This window comes from Callithrix jacchus, chromosome 20, assembly GCF_049354715.1.
Source record: "Callithrix jacchus isolate 240 chromosome 20, calJac240_pri, whole genome shotgun sequence".
NCBI lineage: Eukaryota > Metazoa > Chordata > Mammalia > Primates > Cebidae > Callithrix > Callithrix jacchus.
In genome coordinates, this window is record NC_133521.1 from 55,846,704 (window position 1) to 55,867,500 (window position 20,797).

General features: G+C 51.4%; 1 protein-coding gene and 1 pseudogene across 2 annotated transcripts in view; one reads left to right on the forward strand and one right to left on the reverse strand.

The window, feature by feature from the left end:
• Nucleotides 1-6,365: 6,365 nt before the first annotated feature.
• Nucleotides 6,366-6,463, reverse strand: LOC144580623 (small nucleolar RNA U13; annotated as a pseudogene).
• Nucleotides 6,464-12,525: 6,062 nt separating this feature from the next.
• Nucleotides 12,526-20,797, forward strand: part of LOC144580512 (uncharacterized) — a 10,823-nt gene continuing 2,551 nt past the window's right edge. Inside the window, exons 1-6 of one of the 2 annotated variants that reach the window (XM_078357359.1) lie at nt 12,526-12,678; nt 14,645-14,742; nt 15,469-15,576; nt 17,814-17,899; nt 20,105-20,222; nt 20,421-20,797. The exon at nt 20,421-20,797 is cut by the window's right edge and continues 2,551 nt beyond it. In XM_078357359.1, the coding sequence (XP_078213485.1) occupies nt 14,686-14,742; nt 15,469-15,576; nt 17,814-17,899; nt 20,105-20,222; nt 20,421-20,540 (489 nt within the window). In that variant the 5' untranslated portion in view covers nt 12,526-12,678; nt 14,645-14,685 and the 3' untranslated portion in view covers nt 20,541-20,797. The remainder of the gene's footprint in view (nt 12,679-14,644; nt 14,743-15,468; nt 15,577-17,813; nt 17,900-20,104; nt 20,223-20,420) is intronic. The other variant, XM_078357360.1, reaches the window with a different exon arrangement.

The window sequence follows — 20,797 nt, forward strand, 5'->3', positions numbered from 1 at the left end:
CAGGAGACCTGTGTGAGCTGAATTCATCACACCCTCCTCTGCTCAGACCTACAGCAGCCCCATTTTCCTCAGTCTGAGCCAAAGGCCCCACAGTGGCCCACCTGGCCCTCCCTGAGCTGCCTCATTGACTCCAGCCTCACCTTCCACCCATCTCCCTCCCTTTCCCACCTACCCCATCCTCACACCTGCCTGATGTTCACACATCTCTCCAGGCATCTGCTTTAGCTGCTCTCCACCTGGACCACCCTCACTCTAGAAGACCCTTGTCCCCTCCAGCACCCCCTGCAGTCAGGTCCACCTTCCTCAACATCGTTCAGCAAGGACACACCCCACCCATCCCTCTCCTTTCAGCATCTCTCTTCCTTGGCCTGTTTTGGGTTCATTTTTGCTGTATCCCAGCACTTCCCACTTCCTAAAGGGCCCTTCAAGAAGCACCCAGAAGGGGCCAATGGCCTTGCTTTCCTTAGACTAGAAGCTCCACGGCAGCACAGCACACTCTTTGTGGCAGATTCAGTATCTAGTTAGTGCTCGGCATGCAGAAGGTGCTGGACAAGTGTTTGAGAACTACGGAAGAAGGGAGTGAGGGGAGAAGGGTAGGAAAGAGGAAGGGAAGAAGGGAGGGATCGGGAGAAAGGAGGGAGGGGAGGAGTGAAAAGGAGGGAGGGAAGGAAAGATAGGAAAGGGGAGGACAGATGGAGGGAAGGAAAGAGTTGAAAGAGGAAGAGAAGGAATGATGGAGGCCAGGAAGAAAGGGAGGAGGGAGGTGAAAAAAGAGGGCAGAAAGCAAGGCAGGAGAGCAGAAGAAAGGAGTAGGGAAGAAAAGAAAGGTGGAAGGGGGATAAAGGGAAGGAACTTATTTTCTCTCTAGGCCCAGCTGTCCCAATTATCTGTCATTTGGCCAGCCTCCTGCATGGCCTCCTCCCAGCACAGTGACTCATGCCTCTAATCCCAGCACTTTGGGAGTTCGAAACAGGTGGATCACCTGAGTTCAGGAGTTCTAAACCAGACTGGTCAACATGGCAAAATGCCATCCCTCTTAAAAAATACAAAGATTAGCTGAGCATCGTGGCAGGCACCTATAATCTCAGCTACTCCAGAATGTCAGGCAGGAGAATCACTCGAACCCAGGAGGCAGAGATTACAGTGAGCCAAGATCGCGCCACTGCACTCCAGGCTGGTAACAAAGCAAGACTCCATCTCAAGAAATAACAAAATACCTTCTCCAGGCAGCTGCCTTCTGATGATGCCCCTCCCCGGTTAAGCACAGACCCCGAACTCCTGCCTGACCCTAAAGTGCCAAGTGACGCCGCGCATGTACTCCTCTGGCCACACTGAGTGTCCTCTCAGTCATGCTGCTCCCTCTGCCTAGGTGTTTGCTGTCCCCTGTCTCAGAGCCTTCAATCCCTCTTCCCGGCTCCATCCCCTCATCCTCTGCCTGCCCAGCACCCACCTCCTGGCCATTTAACATGTAGCTCAGGTTGTAATCCCAGTACTTTAGGAGGCCGGTGGCAGAGGGTCACTTGAGCCCAAGAGCTTGAGGCCAGCCTGGGCAACAGAGTGAGACCCCACAACTCCACCAAAAATGTAAAAGGAAGAAAGATGTAGCTCAGGCATTACCCACCTCCAGGTAGCCTTCCTGATGGTGCCATACCCAGGTGGGCTCAGGGGCAGCCTCTGTTCTCTGGGCACCAGAATCCTCCTTTCTGTGGCAGTGGTCCTGGGTCAGCTCCTGCAGGAATCCAGGCACAGGATGATGGTGGATGGATCAGGACTGAGGGTCAGAGATGCAGAGAGGCAGACAGCTTTGGGAAGCAGTAGGAAGGATCAGCAGGATTTGCTGCACGGTGACTGTCAGGGTGCAGGGGAGAATTCCGGATCAGCTGTGTCTTCGTCTCTCTCTTCCCTCCAATCCCAGGAGAGCAAACGAGGCAGAAGGACTTGTGGGCCCGATTCACCAGCTCTATCCTCAGGAACTCGAGGACCATCAAGTTCCATGGCTGGGAGGGAGCCTTTCTGGACAGAGTCCTGGGCATCCGAGGCCAGGATCTGTGTACCTTGTGGACCTCTGGCCTCATCTTCTTTATGTCGCTGGTGTCTTTCCAAGCGTCTACATTTCTGGTCATGTCACTCTAGTCTCTATGGTGATCAGGACTGGGGAAGGAGTGTGGGGCTCAGGAGGTGAGGTAGGTGGAGTTTCCCTGATCCTACCACCCTGTCCATCAAAACCCACACATTCTGGATCCTGTTCTCACCGGGTTTCTGCTATCTTCTGCGTGAATGAATTAATTCCATCATTCTGGTGAAAGTGACAGCGGCCGTTGAGGTCTGCTCTTCTGAGAGTTCCAGGCTTCCACTGATGTGGGGAGGAGAGTTCAGGTGCAGACAGGCTGCAGAGATAGAATCCAGGGTATGAGTGGCTTTTTTGCTGCTGGCCAACAAATGTCCATAGCCACCCTGTCACTGACGTGATTCTTGTTCTGCCGTTGTCATTTATTTCTGATTGCTGTCAGAACACTCTTCCTAAAGCACAGCTTTCTGAAGAATTTAAACATGTTGATGCATAGGCAAGGCACAGTGACTCACGCCTGACATCCGAGCTCTTTGGGAGGCTGAGGTGCCTTGAACCCAGTTGGTGGAGGTTGCAGTGGCCCCAGATTGTGCCACTTCACTCCAGCCTGGGTGACGGAGCAAGACTTTGTGTCAAAAACCAAACAAAACAAAACAAAACAAAAGGATCACAAATGGGACCAATACCTAGGGCCCTCCCATGCTGCTCTCTTCAGGAGTCCCCAGGCTCAGCCCTCATGTCTATCACCTTCACAGAGAGGCCTTTCCTGACCACCTTCATCACCACCTGAGCACCCCTGCTTGTGCTAGTGCACTCTAACCTGCACCCGATTTCTCTTTACTTTTTTATTTTTGAAGACAGAGTCTTGCTCTGTTCCCCAGGCTGGAGTGCAGTGACGCAATGTCGGCTCACTGCAACCTCCACCTCCCAAGTTCAAACAATCCTCCCACCTCACCCTCCTGAGTAGCTAGGATTACAGGCAGCTGCCACCACACCTAGGTAATTTTCTTTTTTGTACCTTTAGTAGAGATGGCATTTCACCATGTCAGCCAGGCTGGTCTTGAACTCCTAACCTCAAGGGATCCATCCTCCTCAGCCTCCCAAAGTGCTGGGATTACAGATGGGAGCCACTGCACCTGGCCATACCTGCTTTCGTTTTTATTCTTCATAGCACTCTCCACCTGATGTGCTGTCTTGTGTTAATGGTTTGTTTATGGATCGCCTGTCTCTTTCCCCCTCATTAGAATGATGGATCCATTAAGAGAGCAGCAACTTTGTTTTGCTCATTGCTGTTTCCCCAGAGCCCAGAGCCCTGTCAGGTATATGATAACCAGGCATTAGTTATTCATAGAATGAATGAATGTAAGAATGAATAAATGGCCGGGTGCTGTGGATCACGCCTGTACTCCTAGCACTTTGGGAGGCCGAGGTGGGTGGATCGCTTGAGGTCAGGGATTCGAGACCTGCCTGGACAACATGGTGAAACCCCATCTCTACTAAAAATAAAAAAAGTTAGCTAGGAATACTGATGCACGCCTGTAATCCCAGCTACTCAGGAGGCTGAGACAGGAGAATTGCCTGTACCCAGGAGGTGAAGGTTACATTGAGTCAAGACCATGTCACTGCACTGTAGCCTGGCAGAAAGAGACTGTCTCAGAAATAAATGAAAATAATTTTTAAAAAGAATGAATGAAAGACCAGAAGGCCTAGATAGAAGGAATATGTTACAGTAATCAATAGTGCACAAGGGAAATTACAGTGAATGAGAATTTATTTGAATATTTCAAGATAGCTAGAAGAGAAGAATTTTTTTGTTCCCAAAACAAAAGATAAATATTTGAGGTGATGACTGTCTCAGTTACCCCGATTTGATCATTACATATTGTCTACAGCTTGGGTCCCCAACCCTCCTGGCCACGGACCTGTACCAGTAGCCTCTTTTTGTTTTTCTTTTTTTTTTCTCTCTCTCTCTTTTTGAGACAGAGTCTCAGTCTGTGCAGCGGTGCTATCTCAGGTAAATGTAACCTCCATCTCCGAGGCTCAAGTAATTCTTCCACCTCAGCCTCCTGAGTAGCTGGGATTACAGGCATATACCACCACACCTGGCTCATTTTTGTATTTTTAGTAGAGACAGGGTTTCACCATGTTGGTCAAGCTGGTCCCAAACGCCTTACTTCAGGTGATTTGCCCTCCTCATTCTCCCAAAGTGCTGGGATTGCAAGTGTGAGCCATTGAACCCGGGATTTTTTTTTTTTAATTTGACAGGGAGTTTTGCTCTTGTTGCCCAGGCTGGAATGCAATGGCATGATCTTGACTCTCTGCAACCTCTGTCTCCCAGATTCAAGCCAGTTTCCTTCCTCAGACTCCCAAGTAGCTGTGATTACAGGTATGAGCCACAATGCCAGGCTAATTTTTGTATTTCTAGTAGAGACAGGGTGTCTCTATGTTGGTCAGGTTTGTCTCGAACTCCCAACCTCAGGTGATCCACCTGCCTCAGTCTCCCAATGTGCTGGGATTACAGGCACGAGCCACCGTGCCCATCGCACCTGTTAGAAACTGGGCAGGCAGCACAGCAGGTGAGCAGCGAACGGGCTAGGGAGGCTTTATCTGTGTTCACAGCTGCTCCTTATTTCTGGCATCACCACCTGAGCTCCACCTTCTGTCAGATCGGTGGCGTTGTTAGAGTCTCATAGGAATGCAAACCGTACCGTAAGCAGCACATGCGAGGGAGCTGGACTGCGTGCCCCTTATGAGAATCCAATGCCTGTTTATCTGTCAATGTCTCCCGTCACCTTCAGAAGGGATGCTCTAGTTTCAGGAAAACAAGCTCAGGGCTCCCACTAATTTTACGTTACCGTGAGTTGTGTAAATATTTCATTATATATTACACTGTAATAATAACAGAAGTGGGCCGGGCACAGTGGCACATGCCTGTTATCCTATCATTTTGGGAGGCTGAAGCAGTCGGATCACCTGATGTCGAGGGTTCAAGACCAGCCTGGCCAACATGGTGAAACACCGTCTCTGCTAAAGGTACAAAAACTGGCATGGTGGCAGGAACCTGTCATCCCAGCTACTTGGGAGGCTGAGGCAGGAGCATTGCTTGAACCCAGGAGCGGAGGTTGCAGTGAGCCACAATCATAGCATTTTGGGAGGCTGAAGTGGGCGGATCACCTGAAGTCAGCAGTTCGAGACCAGCCTGGCCCACAGGTGAAACCTCGCCTGTAATAAAAATACATAAATTAGCTAGGTGTGGTGGTAGGAGCCTATAAGCTGACTTACTCGGGAGGCTGAGGCAAAAGAATTGCTTGAACCGAGGAGGTGGAGGTTGCAGTGAGCCAAGATCATGTCCCTGGACTCCAGCCTGGGCAATATATGAAGATTCTGGTTTTGTTTTTGTTTTTGTTTTTTAAAAGGCAAGCCAGTTACAATGGCTTATACCTATAATCCCAGAATTTTGGAGGCCAAGATGGAAAGATCACTTGAGGCTAGGAGTTCCAGGTAAACCTGGGCAACATAGCATGACCCCATCTCTACAAAACATTTTTTAAAAATTGGGCACAGTGGCATGTGCCCATAGTCTCAGCTACTCAGGAGGCTGAGGCAAGAGGATTGCTGCAGCCCAGGAACTGGAGGCTGCAGTGAGCCATGCTTGTGCCACTGCACTCCAGCCTGGGTGACAGAGTGAGACCCTGCCTCTCAAAAAAAAAAGAATTCAGAGTAGAGAAAAGTATGAATTGTAAGTTCAAGCATTGCACGTCCCACATTTCCTTCAGAAGTGTGGATGCGTGCCCCAAGAACTCTGCATTCATTTCCCAGCGCTGCCTTAACAAAGTACCCTAAACTGTGTGGCTTCAACCACAGAGATTTATTCTCACAGTTCTGGATACCAGGAGTCTGAAATCAAGGGATTTTTTATTGTTTGTTTGTTTTTTCTCTGAAGGCTGTGAGGGAGATCTGTCCCAGGTCTCGCTCATGGATTCTCAGAGCCTCCAGAGTTCCTTGGCTTGCAGGTGGTCTTCTGTCTCTGTCTTGAAACCGTCTTCCCTTTGTAGGTGTCTTTGTCCACACATCCCCTTTTTATAAGGACACCAGGCACACTGGATTAGGATTCACCCTCATTACCTCAGCTTAGCTCGATCACATGGGAAGAGGCTATTTCCAAATAAGGTCGTATCCACAGACCCTGCGGCATAGGGCTTCAGCATCTTTTGGGGAGACAGAGCACAACGCATAACACTATAGATTTGCAAATATTTTTAGTTTGAGTTTCTGGGTTTTATTTTTTATTTTTTCGTGTCGGATGAGTGATGTGATGATACCGTAACAAGTTTTGAGAATGGCACATATCATAAAATAGCCTGATAATCCAATTGTCATGCTTAGGTTTTGGTTTTTTAAAATTTTAGTTTTTCTTGAGGCAGGGTCTTGCTGCAATACTCATGCTGGAAGGCAGTGGTGCAATCATGGGTCACCGCAGCCTTAACCTCCTGGACTCCAGCGATCTTCCCACCTCAGCCTCCCAAAGAGCTAGGATTATAGGAATGAGCCACCAGCCCCAGCTGTTCCCTATTTTTTGTTGGTACGTTGTTCATTTTTCTAAAAAAACACACCTTTTTATCTGTGCATTCTGGCTCATGCCTGTAATCCTCAGTACTTTGGGAGGCCAAGGCAGGTGGATCTCTTGAGATCAGGAATTCAAGACCAGCCCGGCCCACATTGTGTAACTCCTTCTCTACTAAAAATACAAAAATGAGCTGGATGTGGTGGTGTGTACCTGTAATCCCAGTTACTCGGGAAGCTTAGGCAGGAGAACCGCTTGAACCCTAGAGGCAGAGGTTGCAGCGAGCCAGGTTCATACTCCCACACTCCAGACTTTGTGGCAGAGCGAGACTAACTCAAAAAAAGTGAAATATACATACATATAAACGTGCACATGAACACACACACACACCTTGGCAATTTTTTTATACATCAGCATTCACTGGTACAATGTAAATTCTATGGTAGATTTTATTTAGATTAATACAATCTAAATACTATTCTATTAAGTGCTACAACTAAAAAAAATAGGCCAATCATTTAAATGATTCAAAGTTCAAAAACTATGAAAGAGTATAGAAGCCAGTCTCCCATATGGCAGCTCATGGCATATGTGTTTATGAAATCTACGTGAGGCTGGATACGGTGGCTCATGCCTGTAATCCCAGCATTTTAGGAGGCCGAGTCGGGTGGCTCACCTGAGGTCAGGAGTTTGAGAGCAGCCTGACCAACATGGTGAAACCACATGTATACTAAAAACACAAAAAGCAACCGGATGCGGCGGAGAGCCCATATAACCCTATCTACTTTGGAAGCTGAGGCAAAAGAGGTGCTTGAACCTGGGGGACAGAGGTTGCGGTTAGCCAAGATCATGCAACTTCACTTCAGCCTGGGCAACGGAGCGAGACTCCATCTCAAAAAAAAAAAAAAATCTAAATAAATTAAGATTTAAGAAAATGAAAGATTTGGTTCTTTGGCTGCGTGGGCCACATTTCAAGTGCTCCACAGCTGCAGATGGCCCGGAAATATGGTCTTTATTGCAAAAAGTTCTATCGGTTGGTGTTGGTGCAGCCTTAAAGCCGCTCTCCCACCCCTCCTCGAAGCGAACCACTGTTACGGTTCCTTTGGTGATTCTTTTCCGAGATGATCTATGCACACAATCAGCACGTGGAGTTAATATATGTACCTAATAAAATCAGCATCTCCCGTGTAGTGCAAATGACCATGTAATAGTCCATGGAATGGAATGTATTCAGCTAGTTTCATAATGAAGAGCTCTTGAGTTTTTCCCAGGTTTCCTGTTAAAATTATTCTGTCGAGAACACCATTCTCTCACAGAGTACATTTTTAACAGTGGAATTCCCTGGCCAGAATGTTTATATGTTTTTCTCATTTCTTTTCTATTTTCTTTCTTTTTTTTCTTTTCTTTTCTTTCTTTCCCTCTCACTATTCCCTCTTCCTACTTTTTTTCTTCCCTTTCCCCCTCTCATCCTCCTCTTTTTTCTCTCCCCCACTTTTCTCTTTCTTTTACAAGGTCTTGTATTTAATGGCATAATCCTAATTCACTGCAGCCTTGAACCCCTGGGCCCAAGCGATCCTCTTTCCTCAGCCTCCCAAGTAGCAGAGACTAAAACCTGTGCCCCCATGCCTTTCTATATTTTTATTTTCTTTTTAGTGGAGATGGGTCTTACTATATTGTTCAGGCTCGTTTTCATCTTTGTAGGTGCTTTTCAAGAGATCTTACCAAAAGGTACCTGGATAGAACTTAGTCACTTGAAGCTCTTGTCCTTGTGTTGAAATTTTGTGTCTGCCTCCTCCATCCCGGGGAGATTTAACACTTCTATCCCCTTTTCAGGCAGATACATGACTTCAAAAAGTGTACGAATGTCGTGAGGCAAGGCGGAAGGATCACATGAAGTCAGGAATTTGGGCCCAGGCTGGCCAGGAAGGTGAAACCCTGCCTCTACCAAAAATACAAAACTTACATGAGCGTGGTGGTGCACGCCTGTAGGCCCAGCTTCTCAGGAGGCTGAGGCATGCGAATTGTTTGAATCTGGAAAGCGGATGTTGCAGTGAGTCGAGATCGTGGCGCCGCACTCCAGCCAGGTACAAATAGCAGCTTTAGACTTGATCTCGCCGGGCATGACCACTGGGCACGTTCAGCATAGGATCACCGATTCTGCCTCAGTTTTCAGTGTCTTCTCTGGGGCCTGGAGTGTAGCATCTGAAGCCGAGCTGGATGTCTTGCTGCATAAATACTCTCTCCACTTCCACCTGTGCCATCAGCCTGGGTGAAGACTCATGTCAGGGGAGAGCCATCGTCCTCCTACAGCCCCACCTGTCTGATGGCTGAGACTTCTGCCTCATTTCCAGAACTCCAAGGGGCCCTTGAACGTCTTGTTATTTGCTACATATGCAAGCACAGATTGCCTGTACCTCCCCTCGGACCTTCCTGCCACTCTCTATAGAGCTGTCTGAAGCCTCAAAATGTTTATTTTCCTTTGGAGAAATTTTACTTCCATCTGCCCCAGACTCATCAAAATTACAGTAAAAGCCAGCACTCCAACTTTCTGGAGCCTGTTCCAGCAGAGAGGAAGTCTGTTCTTCAAGTCCTCTTTGTAACCCCATTTAAGATGAGGAAACTGAGGCAGATGAACTCATGAATACAAAGTGCCAGAGCTTGGGTCAACCTCGAATCCCTGGGCCCAGGGGTTCGAGGCTTGTGTTCAACCTTAGAGTTTATGGGATTTAAGGTTAATGTTGGAAGTGTTCTGTTGGCACCCCCTATCCTGGTGTGTGGGGGTTGTGTCCTGGGTTGCCTGCAGAGCCCCAGTTTTTGCCTGCTGACCTGACGCATTTGTGACTAGTGTTGTCTTTAACTGAAAAATGTCGTGGTTTGGGAGAGAAATTCTGTGCTCACCCAGTTCACCCGCACCCTGAGGAAGCTCTGACACCACCGCACAGCTTCTGATACATACTGGAGAAAGCCAGCGCTAGGAGGTGCCTGTCAGCAGGAAGAGCTGCAGGCATCTTCATCCACATGTAGACATATCTGTACGCATACATTCATATACACACATTCATATATATACATCTTTATGTACATCCACACACACGTCTGTATACCCACACATTCATACACATGTCTACATATCACCACCTCCATGTACACATCACAGTACACACAATCTATATCCACACATTCATACACACATATGTGTGTATTTTGGTATATCTGTATACATACACTTCTACATACATTTATGTTCAGATAGATCTGTACACAGATGCATACACATTTGTACACACACATCTGCACATACGTCGGTGGGGATCTGGGAAATACAGCATTAAATAGTGACGGTCTGATAATAGCTAGTATTTTGACATCTTTTGGGTGAACTGACTAGCTAGTGGCTATCAGAGGGGTGTGTGGGGTGTGTCTGCAGGTTGGCAGGGCCATCAAACCTGGTATTTGTAGTTGCTCGTGACTTTTCTAGAGATCTCCCACGTGGAGCCTTGGAGTGTAGTGAGCTGTTCCTGTGGCCCGACTGCCAGTGTCCGTACCAGTGACCAACAAAATTCTAGCTTCACCGGCCTCAAGGACTTTGGATTGTACTGTAAATAACGCTATATGCCATCATCGGATGTGTCTGGTCGGCAAGTGGAGATCCGTTGCCAGTAGCGGGATGGGAGCTGGGAGAACCAGGAGGATGTTGCAGTCAGACAGGTTCAATAACCAGGGCTGGAGCTGGTGTGCAGCAGAGGTGGCAGATGGGGTTGATTCTAGTCACATTCTATAGCGACGGTCGACTGAGTTCCTGATGGATCCAATGAGGGGGTTGTCAAGGAGAGAAGAGGAGTCCTCTGTGTTTATAACACAGGTTTCTAATTTAGAGAAATCCGGAGTTTAAAGAATTGGGGAAGGCCTGGGCATAGTGGTTCACACCTGTAATCTCAGCACTTTGGGTGGCCAAGGTGTGTGGATTACTTGGGCTCAGGAGTGAGATCAGCCTCGCCAACATGGTACAACCCCGTCTCTACTAAAAATACAAAATTAGCTGGGCACTGTGGTGTGCATCTGTCATCCCAGTTACTTGAAAGGCTGATGCAGGAGAATCATTTGAACCCGGGAGGCAAAAGTTGCAGTGGACCTGGATCCTGCCACTGCACTCCAGCCTGGGTGACAGAGTGAGACTCCATCTCAAGAAAAATTAAAAAATTGGGGAAGAATCGACATAGAAAGCCATTAGCCGGGCTATCTCCTTCCCTCTCTCTCGTCCCAGCTTATGTGATCACGGCTGGGCTTGCTGGCCAAGCCTGTCATTCCAGATGACACCAAGGCCTTTTCAGGGCTAGAGAGACCTGCTGCCACCCATGGTCGGCAAGGCTGAGTGGTTTTAGGCACAGCTGGAGATGAAACTGGTGATGGGGGCAGCCCTGTCATCTTTACAGGGAACCTCACACAGCAGGTGGGCAGCAAGCTGGCCTCTCCACATCGCTGAGCCATCTGCTGAGTGACCAGGCCCATGTGACAGGTAGGAGATGCAACTCCCTGTGCCCTGTCTCCTCCGTGACCAGGCTAGGGTGTGGGCCAAATGCCTCCTGATGGTCTTCATCACTTCAGCTTCTCAATATCAACATCCCATCTAAGGACAGACTCAGGCTCAGTGTGAGCCCCAAGAACTTCCCACAACATCCAGCGGTCCCCACAAACCATAAAATAGCAGATTTTGGGTTGTTCTCATTCTCACCCACAATAAGAAACATATGTAAAACTTTGGCCTAAAATACACAAGGCATTTAAAACACACACACACAGGCTTAGCAGATGCTGGCACTGTGCCAGAGCCAGGGCGGTGACACCAGGGTGTGCCGCTTATGTGTTCTGAAAGATTCTAAGGTAAGGACAGGAGCTTGGGCTGGGGGCACTCGGAGCGGTGGCTGTTGACCACCTCAAGTGGGTGTTTGGGAGTCATAACAGCTGGCCCATTTCCACCTGTCTGTTCTGGATGACCTTCAGTGTTGCAGACGCAGAAGCTTCAGAAAGTGAAATTTATTTAACGACCCATGATGTGTAGTTAATTCTTTTGTCATCTGTCCTATTTGATTTTGTTTCATTCTACTTCTTTTTTTTTTTTTTTTTTTTTTTGATACTGAATCTCACAGTGTTGCTCGGACTGGATGCAATGGTGCAATCTTGGCTCACCGCAGCCTCTGCCTCCTGGGTTCAAGTGGTTCTCCTGCCTCAGCCTCCCAAGTAGCTGGGATTACAGGTGCCTCCTGCCATACTTGGTTATTTATTTATTTATTTGTATTTTTGTTGAGGCGGTGTTTTACTATGTCGGCCTGGCTGGTCTGAAACTCCTGACCTCAGGAAATCTGTCTGCCTTGGCCTTCCAAAGTGCTGGAATTACAGGAATGAGTCACTCTGCCCGGCCTCATTCTACTTTATCCTTGGGCCAAGCACAGTGTCCCACACCTATAATCCCAGAACTTTGGGAAGCCAAGGCAAGAGAATTGCTTGAGCCCAGGAGTTCAAGACCAGCCTGGGAAACATACTGAGATCCCTGTTTCTACAGAAAAAAAATGATGTGTATATATATATATATATATATATATGCACGTGCACACACACACACACACAAGTTAGCCAAGGTGGTGGCACATGTCTGTAGTACCAGCTACTTGGGAGGCTGAGGTGAAAGGATCGATTGAGTCTTGGAGGTCAAGGCTGCAGCGAGCCACGATCAGGCCTGTCTGTGGGCTGTTGTGCAGGGCACAGGTGTTGACTCTTCAAGGATCCCCCAATCCCAAGGACCCTGGGGTATTCCTGAGTCCTTTCTTTGCCTGGGGCTGGGGGTGTCGGTCCCTGGGGGCTGACCCTTTCATTTGCCTGCTCTCTATCCCTGCAGCACCGATGGAAAGGAAGGAGGCTGGATGATGAGTGTCTGCCCCGGATGCCAAGCTGTTCGTGTCAGGACTGTCAGGGCTGCATGCCCTTGGCCTGCTGCAGCAGCGGGGCTGGCTGCGGACCGACTCCCTGAGGATCCCGTATGGCCTCCCGGGTAAGGCACTGCATGCCTGGCTGCGGGGAAGGTGGAGGTGGCAGGGCCTTCCCCGGTTCCTGTGGCTGTGGCTCTGTGAGCTAAAATACGCTGTCACCACAGGATTTTCCATCAGTCATTCTGTGGGCTCTGAGTAGGACTTAGTACCTGCTCTTTAGTAAAAAAAGAAAAAAAAGGTGTGTCTTTTTAGGGGACATTCATTCATCTCTTAAGACCTCCCTACGGACAGGTTTTAACGGAGTGACGGGTGAAGCAGACCACAGGGCTGGGAGAACACGGCAGAGGCCAGGCTGGGCTTGGGCCTCCTCCTCTTGGAGCCCTGGTGGAGGGCTGCCTGGCAGAGGAGGGTAGGGGTTCTTTGATCGATCCTCACAGCTCAGGCAAAGCAGCCAGCGCACCAGTGCAGCACTGGCCAGAGGCTGCAGACAGAGAGCGGCTCAGACGGCGCCTACAGGCCGGGGCCGGGCCGCACACTCCACTGCACACAGATCCTGGCTTTCAGTCACAAGGCGGGTGCCCCGGCCAGGTGGGTTGTCCAGAGAGAGCACCTGAGTCTGGCAAGTGGCGATCTGAGTACCCTGAGCTCATCCCCAGAGATGAACTTGCTTCCAATAGCATAGCCATATAGGAATGAATCCAGGGCTGGCACTTCAGCTTCAGTCTTATGTCTATTCATCTAGGATTGCTTCAGCCCTGGAGGCAGAGGTTGCAATGAGTCAAGAATGTGCCACCGTACTCCAGCCTGGGCAACAGAGTGAGATCTTATCTCTAAAATAAACAAATAATGTTAAAAAAAAGCCAGTCACAGTGGCTCACACTTGTAATTCCAGCACTTTGGGAGGCTGAGGCAGGTGGATCACGAGGTCAGGAGTTCAAGACCAGCCTGGCCAACATGGTGAAAGCCTATCTCTATTAAAATACCAAAATTAGCCAGGCATAGTGGCAGCTGCCTTGTTCCAACTGCCCTCCTGGCAGGACTAGGTACTTCTGACCTCTCTACCATCCGTGGCTAAGACCTTGCCCAATGTCAGGGTTGGCGTCCCTCTGACTGGCTGTTGAACGTCACCTCCATAGCCTCTCTTCTGTGCCAGAGTCCCATGGCCACCCACAGGGCAGTGAATTTGAAAAAGTGCTCAGGACTCTGCACACTATGCTGCTCACAGCTGTCATTGACTACAGTGAGAGAGGAGGCAGGAGTGTTGGCACAGGGAAGGGGGCCGGGGCGGAGTCTAGGATGAACCACGGCCAGCACCTAGTATCCTTTCCCAGTCCCTGTGCCTTCAGATGGGACGCACTTGTCTGTCCCAGCACTATGTCACCCAGGGTGTTTGGTGTGGCTGCCTAATTGGCAGGTGCCGCTCGGCTCAGAGCACACTGTCAGACTCCTAGGAGGAAAGCAGGGGTCTGGCATAAACCACGTTTGTACAAACAGTTCAGACGCAGAGCGCCTCGTATCACTCCTAGGATTGGTGGGAACCCTCCCCCAGTCCAAGTTCCCAGACAAGCTATGAGCAGGCCATGCAGAGGCAGCTCGGGTCTGCTGTGACAACTGACTCGCAATCTCCAGTGCCTGCTGCTCTATTCCTTTTCCTCCACTCCCCCCACCATCTTAATCCCAGGAAGAGGCCCTATCTCTTTGAGGCCTGGGCTGGGCCTCTGAGCTGCCCAGAGGCCTCACGGTGGGTGTTGGCTGCCAGTTGCAGGGCCCCTGGCCACACTGAAGGACTCCTACCTGGAAGTGATGCTGCGGCCCCTGGAGGAGGTGTGGAGGGAGAGGGCAGAGGAGGCCATGTGGTGGCTACAGGCCTGGGTGGCCGGGATGCCAGGCAACCAGGGTCCCAGGCCCATCAGGTTGACCCTGGGGGCCATGAAAGGCACTCTGGAGCTGGTGAGTGAGAGCAAGGATGAGATGTGGCTGGCAGTTGAGGATGACCGAGACAGCTCTCACCGTCCCCTCCCTTTCCAGGTGGCCCACCAGATGCTGTCCTGGGCTGAGGCCACGTTCTCATGGGCACTGAAGAGGCTCTGCAAAGCCCTGCTGGACCTGTATGGCCTCACAGCCAGGTAACGCTGGGTTTGGGGTGTCCCATGCAGCGTTCCCGCCATGTATCAAGTGCAGTGCTGAACGCTTCAACACGCTGTGACTCACTGACTACTTTGACCGCCCTACACAGAGGCTTCTTCACTCCTTATTTCACAGGAGAGAAAATGGGGTTTCTTCCTCACTCCAGAGAGACCTCGTGAGCACAGTCCCAGTGCAGGCAGCATTTTAGGAGCTGCTGCAGAGGAGTGCAGTGGGCAAAGCTGACCCCTGCCTTCAGGAAGCTCAGTTTTACTGAGAGACAGACACGAAGCCCAAGAAATCATCTACAGCAGAGTGTGCACAGCTCCCTGCAGAAAGCCCGAGAGTCCCCTCTTAAGCAGGCCATTCTGCTCTGTCACATTTCCTTGCTTTTGCTTTGTAATCATCTTTTTTTTTGAGACGGAGTCTTGCTCTGTCTCAGTTGTGTGATCTCAGCTCATTGCAACCTCTGCCTCCTATGTTCAAGTGATTCTCCTGCCTCAGCCCTCCGGGTTGCTGGGACTACAGGTGTGTGCACTACTGCACCTGGCTAATTTTTTTGTGTTTTTAGTAGACAGGGTTTTGCCACTCCAGGCTGGTCTCAAACTCCTGATCTTCAGTCATGTAACCCCTTTGGCCTTCTAAAGTGTTGGAATTACAGGCATGAGCCACTACTCCCGACCTGTTATGTAATATTTTAAACACATAAAAGCCCTTCTTTCTTGCAGGCGGTGCAGAAGCCAGCTACAGGCTGGGTGTGGCCCACCGCTCATCGTTTACCACCACTGAGCCATACCTTAGGTGGCAAATGCTTGAGATGGAACATTGGTGAGACGGTGAGCTGGGGATCCTATGGTGTGGCCATGGCCAGCTTTGAGTAGAAGGTACAGTTCAAGCAAGAGCCACGGGGCAAGTGTGGAAAGAGAGCTCCAGGTGGGGGCTCCACTGCACAGGGACTGGAAGAGGGATGTGCTTGGCCTGTTTTTTTTTGAGATGGAGTCTCATTCTCCGTCACCCTGGCTGGAGTGCCGTGGTGTGATCTCAGCTCACTGCAACCTCTCTCAAATTCAAGTGATTCTCCTGCCTCAGCCTGCCAAGTTGCTGGGATTACAAGCATTCACCACCATACCCGGCTAATTTTTGTATCTTTAGTAGAGATGGGATTTCACTGTATTTTCCAGGCTCGTCTCAGAATCCTGGGCTCCAGAGACTCGGTGCAGGGATTACGGGCATGAGCCACCGTGCCTGTCTTGTTTGAATAGCAAGGTGGTGGGGCTGATGCGACTGGGAGGTTCCAAGGCTAGGGGATGAGAGGAGGACTCTGGCTTCTGCACTGACCTACGAAGGTTGTGATCACCCATTCACTTCAAAAGGCCCCTTTTGTCTCTGTGTTGAGAACACGGGGGTGGTGGATAGAAATGGGGAACCCAGTCTAGAGCAGGGGCCTGGGGACCAAATATCCTTTTCCCTCACAGCCATGATGCCCACCAGGAACCGGGCTACAGGCAAGGGGGCCGACCCTTCTTCCATGCCGGTGGCCTTGCAGAGCATCTGGATTCTGACTCTGCCTCTTCCTGGGATGTCTCTGCATCAGCTCTGTGTGCCTCAGTTTCCCCAGCTGTAGAATAGGGACCGGACCCACATCATGGGAAAAAGGCTCCACGTAATACAAGTTCCCGCTCCTGCCACCTTGCGGTCAGAATGTAGGCTGAGGAAGGGAAGAGCTCCCAGGGCGGGGCTTTGGCTTGGTTGAACAATCACCTTCCTGGTTATTTGCCTACCCGGTGAGTGGAATCTCGTGGGGATACCAAAAAATGGATTTAAATGGCAGTGAGGGTGTCGAAGCTGCTTCCCGCCCCCAGCTGCAGGGCCTCTAGGCTCCCTAAAAGTAAGCGAGTCCACCCGCCCGTCCCCCTCAGTGGCCCATCAACAACAGAGCGTGCAATATTTCTCTTCCCACTCCACCCCCACATGAGCCGAGATCTCCCTGATCATTCAGATCTCACAGGCTTGACCCTACTCTACATATTGAGAAAGTTCCAGTCCTCCCCTCAACTGTAGAAATTTCCTAGACCTGTCGGTCAGGCACACTGGCTTATGCCTGTAATCTCAGCAATTTGGGCAGATCACTTGAGGTCGGGAGTTCGAGACCAGCGTAGCCAACATGGTGAAACACTGACTCTACTAAAAATTTAAAAATGAGCCAGGCATCGCAGTGAGCGCATGTAGTTCCAGCTACTCTGGAGGCTGAGAAAGGAGAATAACTTAAACCCAGGAGGCAGAGGTAGCTGGGAATCGAGATCTTACCACTATACGCGAGCTTGGGAAACAGAATGAGATTCTGTCTCAAAAAAAAAAACAATTTCCTACACCTTCCAGCTCCTAGTTTTTGTATCCACACACACAGTCCCCATGCTGCCCAAGACCCAGGGGGCAGATCAGACATGACATAAGATATCTGTGTCATGAAAATAGGGCAGCTTGTTTCTGTCCCGGCGTCACCCACCACCTCCGCTGTCATGCCAGCCTCTGTGCTCCTCCAGCTCATTATGTGATTTTCTAGAACAAGGACAGCCCTCCCCAAGATGCACCCCAATGCTCTCCATGGTAGAGCTCTTCCTGCAGACCTGTGAGCTCCCCCTCTGCAGCCAAAGAAAGCACGGCTCAGCAGCTTGTCCTGCAGGTTCCCTCTAGGAACTACTCAGTGGTGGTGGCGCCGCTGCTGCCTGGGGGTGATGTGGTGTGGGGGACTGGCTACCTGATGGAGGAGAAGCTGCCGTGGCCACTCCGACACCTGTCCAGGGCCAACATGCCATCCGAGTTCTACCGGCTCAGATGCCGCCTGCTGCAGGGTCTCTGGAGGAATGAGTCCTGCCCCGGGCTGTGCCACCCTCCTCCCTGGGAGCCCCCCACCCCGTGGGCACAACAGCAGGGCCATGCAGGGGCAGGAACTGTGGGGGCACAGGGAAGCCTGCAGAGGCCTGTGGCATTACCGTGCCAGGCCCAGAGCCTATTGGACTTCCCAAGGTCCTATGGGACTAGGGCTGAGGCTACACACCCTGCTTTTCTCCAGATTATAAGACCTGGCCCAGCAGTGCAGCCAAGGGCGGTGCTGGGACGACGAGCTCTGGGCTCCCGAGAAGCTTGCCTGTGGCTCAGGTGAGTCTGCTAACATCTGTGGACTCAGCTTCCTTTACTGTGAAATGCAGGTAACCACATGGCTCACTCACGTGGGTAAGGAGCATGTATGGTTCTTAATGCACGATGGAGCCCCTCATGTCCGTGGGGGAGCCACCGTACCCAGGCTTGGCAAGTAGCGGTTTATCTGTGTGCGACTCACATGAAAATGTACGGCTCCCTAGAAGCATGGGTGTAGTCAGGTCTAAGCAGCACGCTGATCTTGTAAAAAAAAAACAAAAACAAAAACAGCCCGGTCTTGAAGTCCCGTGCGTGTGATCATGGGCTTCTCTGTGCCCCTCAGTTCTGACAGCTGACCGCGGGGCTGGTAGCACCTCCTTTGGGATGCTGGCCCTGGCCAACAGGTGTCTGGCTGTGCACGATGGATGGTGCTTTCCCACCCTGGGCATGAGCACCCCCAAGGCACATCTCAGGGGCTACACTGGCTGGACTGGTGAGACCTGTTCCTTCACAGGCCATCTCTTCCCTACCCTGAACAGGGCTGGTCTGCAGGACACCAGTGTCATGTTTGAGGGAGCCGTTGACCATCCACTTAAACGTTCAATGTTTTTTCCCCACCTGAGCAGCTTCGTTGAGATTAAATGGATGACTTGTATAATTTTTTTTTTTTTGAGACTAGGTCTCACTCTGTTGTCATGGTTGGAGTGCAGTGGTGCGCTTTCAGCTCCCCGCACCCTTGACCTCCTGGGTTCAAGTGATCCTCCTTCCTCAGCCTCGCAAAGTGCTGGGATGGCTTAGCACCACCGTGCCCGGCTGATGTGTGAATTTTAAGTGCACGATTCAGTGGCTTCCAGTTTATTCAGAGTTGTGCATGTCTTACCACAATTGTTTTTAAAAGCTAACAGTCTGCCTGCTGTGTCCATGGCTGTGCCTGCTGTGGACATCCGATGTAAACAGAAGGATGACTATGTGGCCTCTGAGCCAGGCTATGTTACTTAGCACAGCAGTTTTGTAGCGGTTTTGGGGACTCCATTCCTTGTTAGGGCTGAATCGGGCCATAGCCCTTCAGCTCACGTCATCCTGAAGCTGGTGGGGGATCACTGGGCCTCTGGTTGCCACACCAGGGGAGGGGGACTCCTGGTCTCAGGGCAGGCTAAGCCAGGGTTCTAGGCATCGGGGTACCGAGCAGGCATCGTGCTCCCACTGCGGTGGGTGGAGCTGGCTCCACTCAGCGTGCCTTTGTGGCTGCTTCTCCCCAGACCAAGCCCTGGTGGCCGGGGCCCCGCACGTGGTGACTTTTGACGGCCGGGTGTGGGACCTCAGCGTCCAGTGCAGCAGCATCCTCCTGTCCCAAGACTTTGCTCACAGCACATTCTCACGGATGCTGAGTCGGACATGCTTGGGGCTCATGGCCCTGAGCTTGGAGCTGAACCATGTGACCCTCATCTACTCCAGCCTTTAGGTGAGGAGGAGAGGCCCGAGCTTCCCCTGGAGACCTGTGCCTGTGGCAGGTTGCCTGGGGGATGGCACTTTCAAGCTCGTCCCCTGGCTGTCGGTCATCCCTCCTGCCCACTTCCTCCGGTCCACAGGCCTACAGGCTCTACAACTCCTCCTTGCCACGGGATAGCCGTCCAGACCTCCGGCTGCCTTTTGCCATGAAAAGGAGGGATGTCCCCAGGATTGAGCCGGCCAGTGAGGACGGGGTCTCCTTCTCCTGTGACGTGGCCAGCAGCCTCTGCAGCCTGACTGTGCACCTGTTGCACCACAGTTAATCTGGGCCCTGGCAGAGTTGGCCCCACCACCAAAATCCTGTTCGGGATGCACCATTCTCAGCTTCCAGTGCAACAGGTCCCCGAGCTGTAGGCAGCCACTGTGGTTGAGAGGCTGGCACCAAGGCCCAGTGCTTTCTTCCCGCATCCCTTGGATATATGGCTCCAAGGTGGAGTTGGCCTTTCTGTGGTGCCTCTGCCAAGGAACACAAAGGGCAGGCCTGGATTCTGGCCACTCGTGCTCACGATGTGGAGAGGGGATGGGGGGACACATGCTGTCCTCAGTCTCTGTGCTTTCTCTCCTTCTTGTGTTGAGGGTTTGGGTCCAGAGCTCTGGGAGTCTGGGGTGGAGGGATTTTACCAATCCTTCGTGTGCCTGAGGCTCATCTCTCATCCAGGACCCCTGGGGGAGGATCAGGGGCTCTCAGGATCACCTCATCTTTCCTCCTCCCCACAGGCATATCCGCTGGCCTTCTGGACACCAGCGACAACGAAGCAGGCACCGATCTGATGTTGCCGGACGGCTCTGTGGCTCACAGCCTGGAGGAGCTCAGCCCGGCCTGGCAAGTGAGCAGGTGCACCTGCTTTTCTTCCCTCTGGCTGAGTGTCTCGAGGGCCGCTCGCTGCAGAGTCCCAGGAGCGGCAGGTGGCCTGCCGGCTCTGCAGTGGTCTTTGCGGACCCAGGGTTGGGTGGAGTCTCCCGCTAAGGCCAATGTATGTGGGGGAGCCACATGGTTCAGCTGCATGCCTGAGTCTTGCGTCTGTCCCACCAGGTGGATGGTGACTGCAGGGCCACCGAGAAGCCTGAGCCAACCTGCCCAGGACAGAGCCCCTCCCGCCGGCCTTCTTCCAGGACCCCTCTTCCAGCTTGGGGAACTGCTTCCGGGTGGTGAGTGTGAGCCTGTGCCCTGGAGCACAGCAAGCTCTTTCCCCAATCTACCCTGGGGATTGGCATGGAGCAGAGGCCTAGGCTAGAGACAGTGACTGGGTGGCCCTGATTTCAGATGGAGCCTGCACCATTCCTTAGCCTTTGTGTGCAGGACTCATGTGGCACCTGGGAGCTCCAGCCTGCCTGCACTCTTGCAGCCACCTATATCCACCTCTGTGCCTGCAGCTTCGTGTCCCTGACCCTCCTCCACAGTGCGGTAAA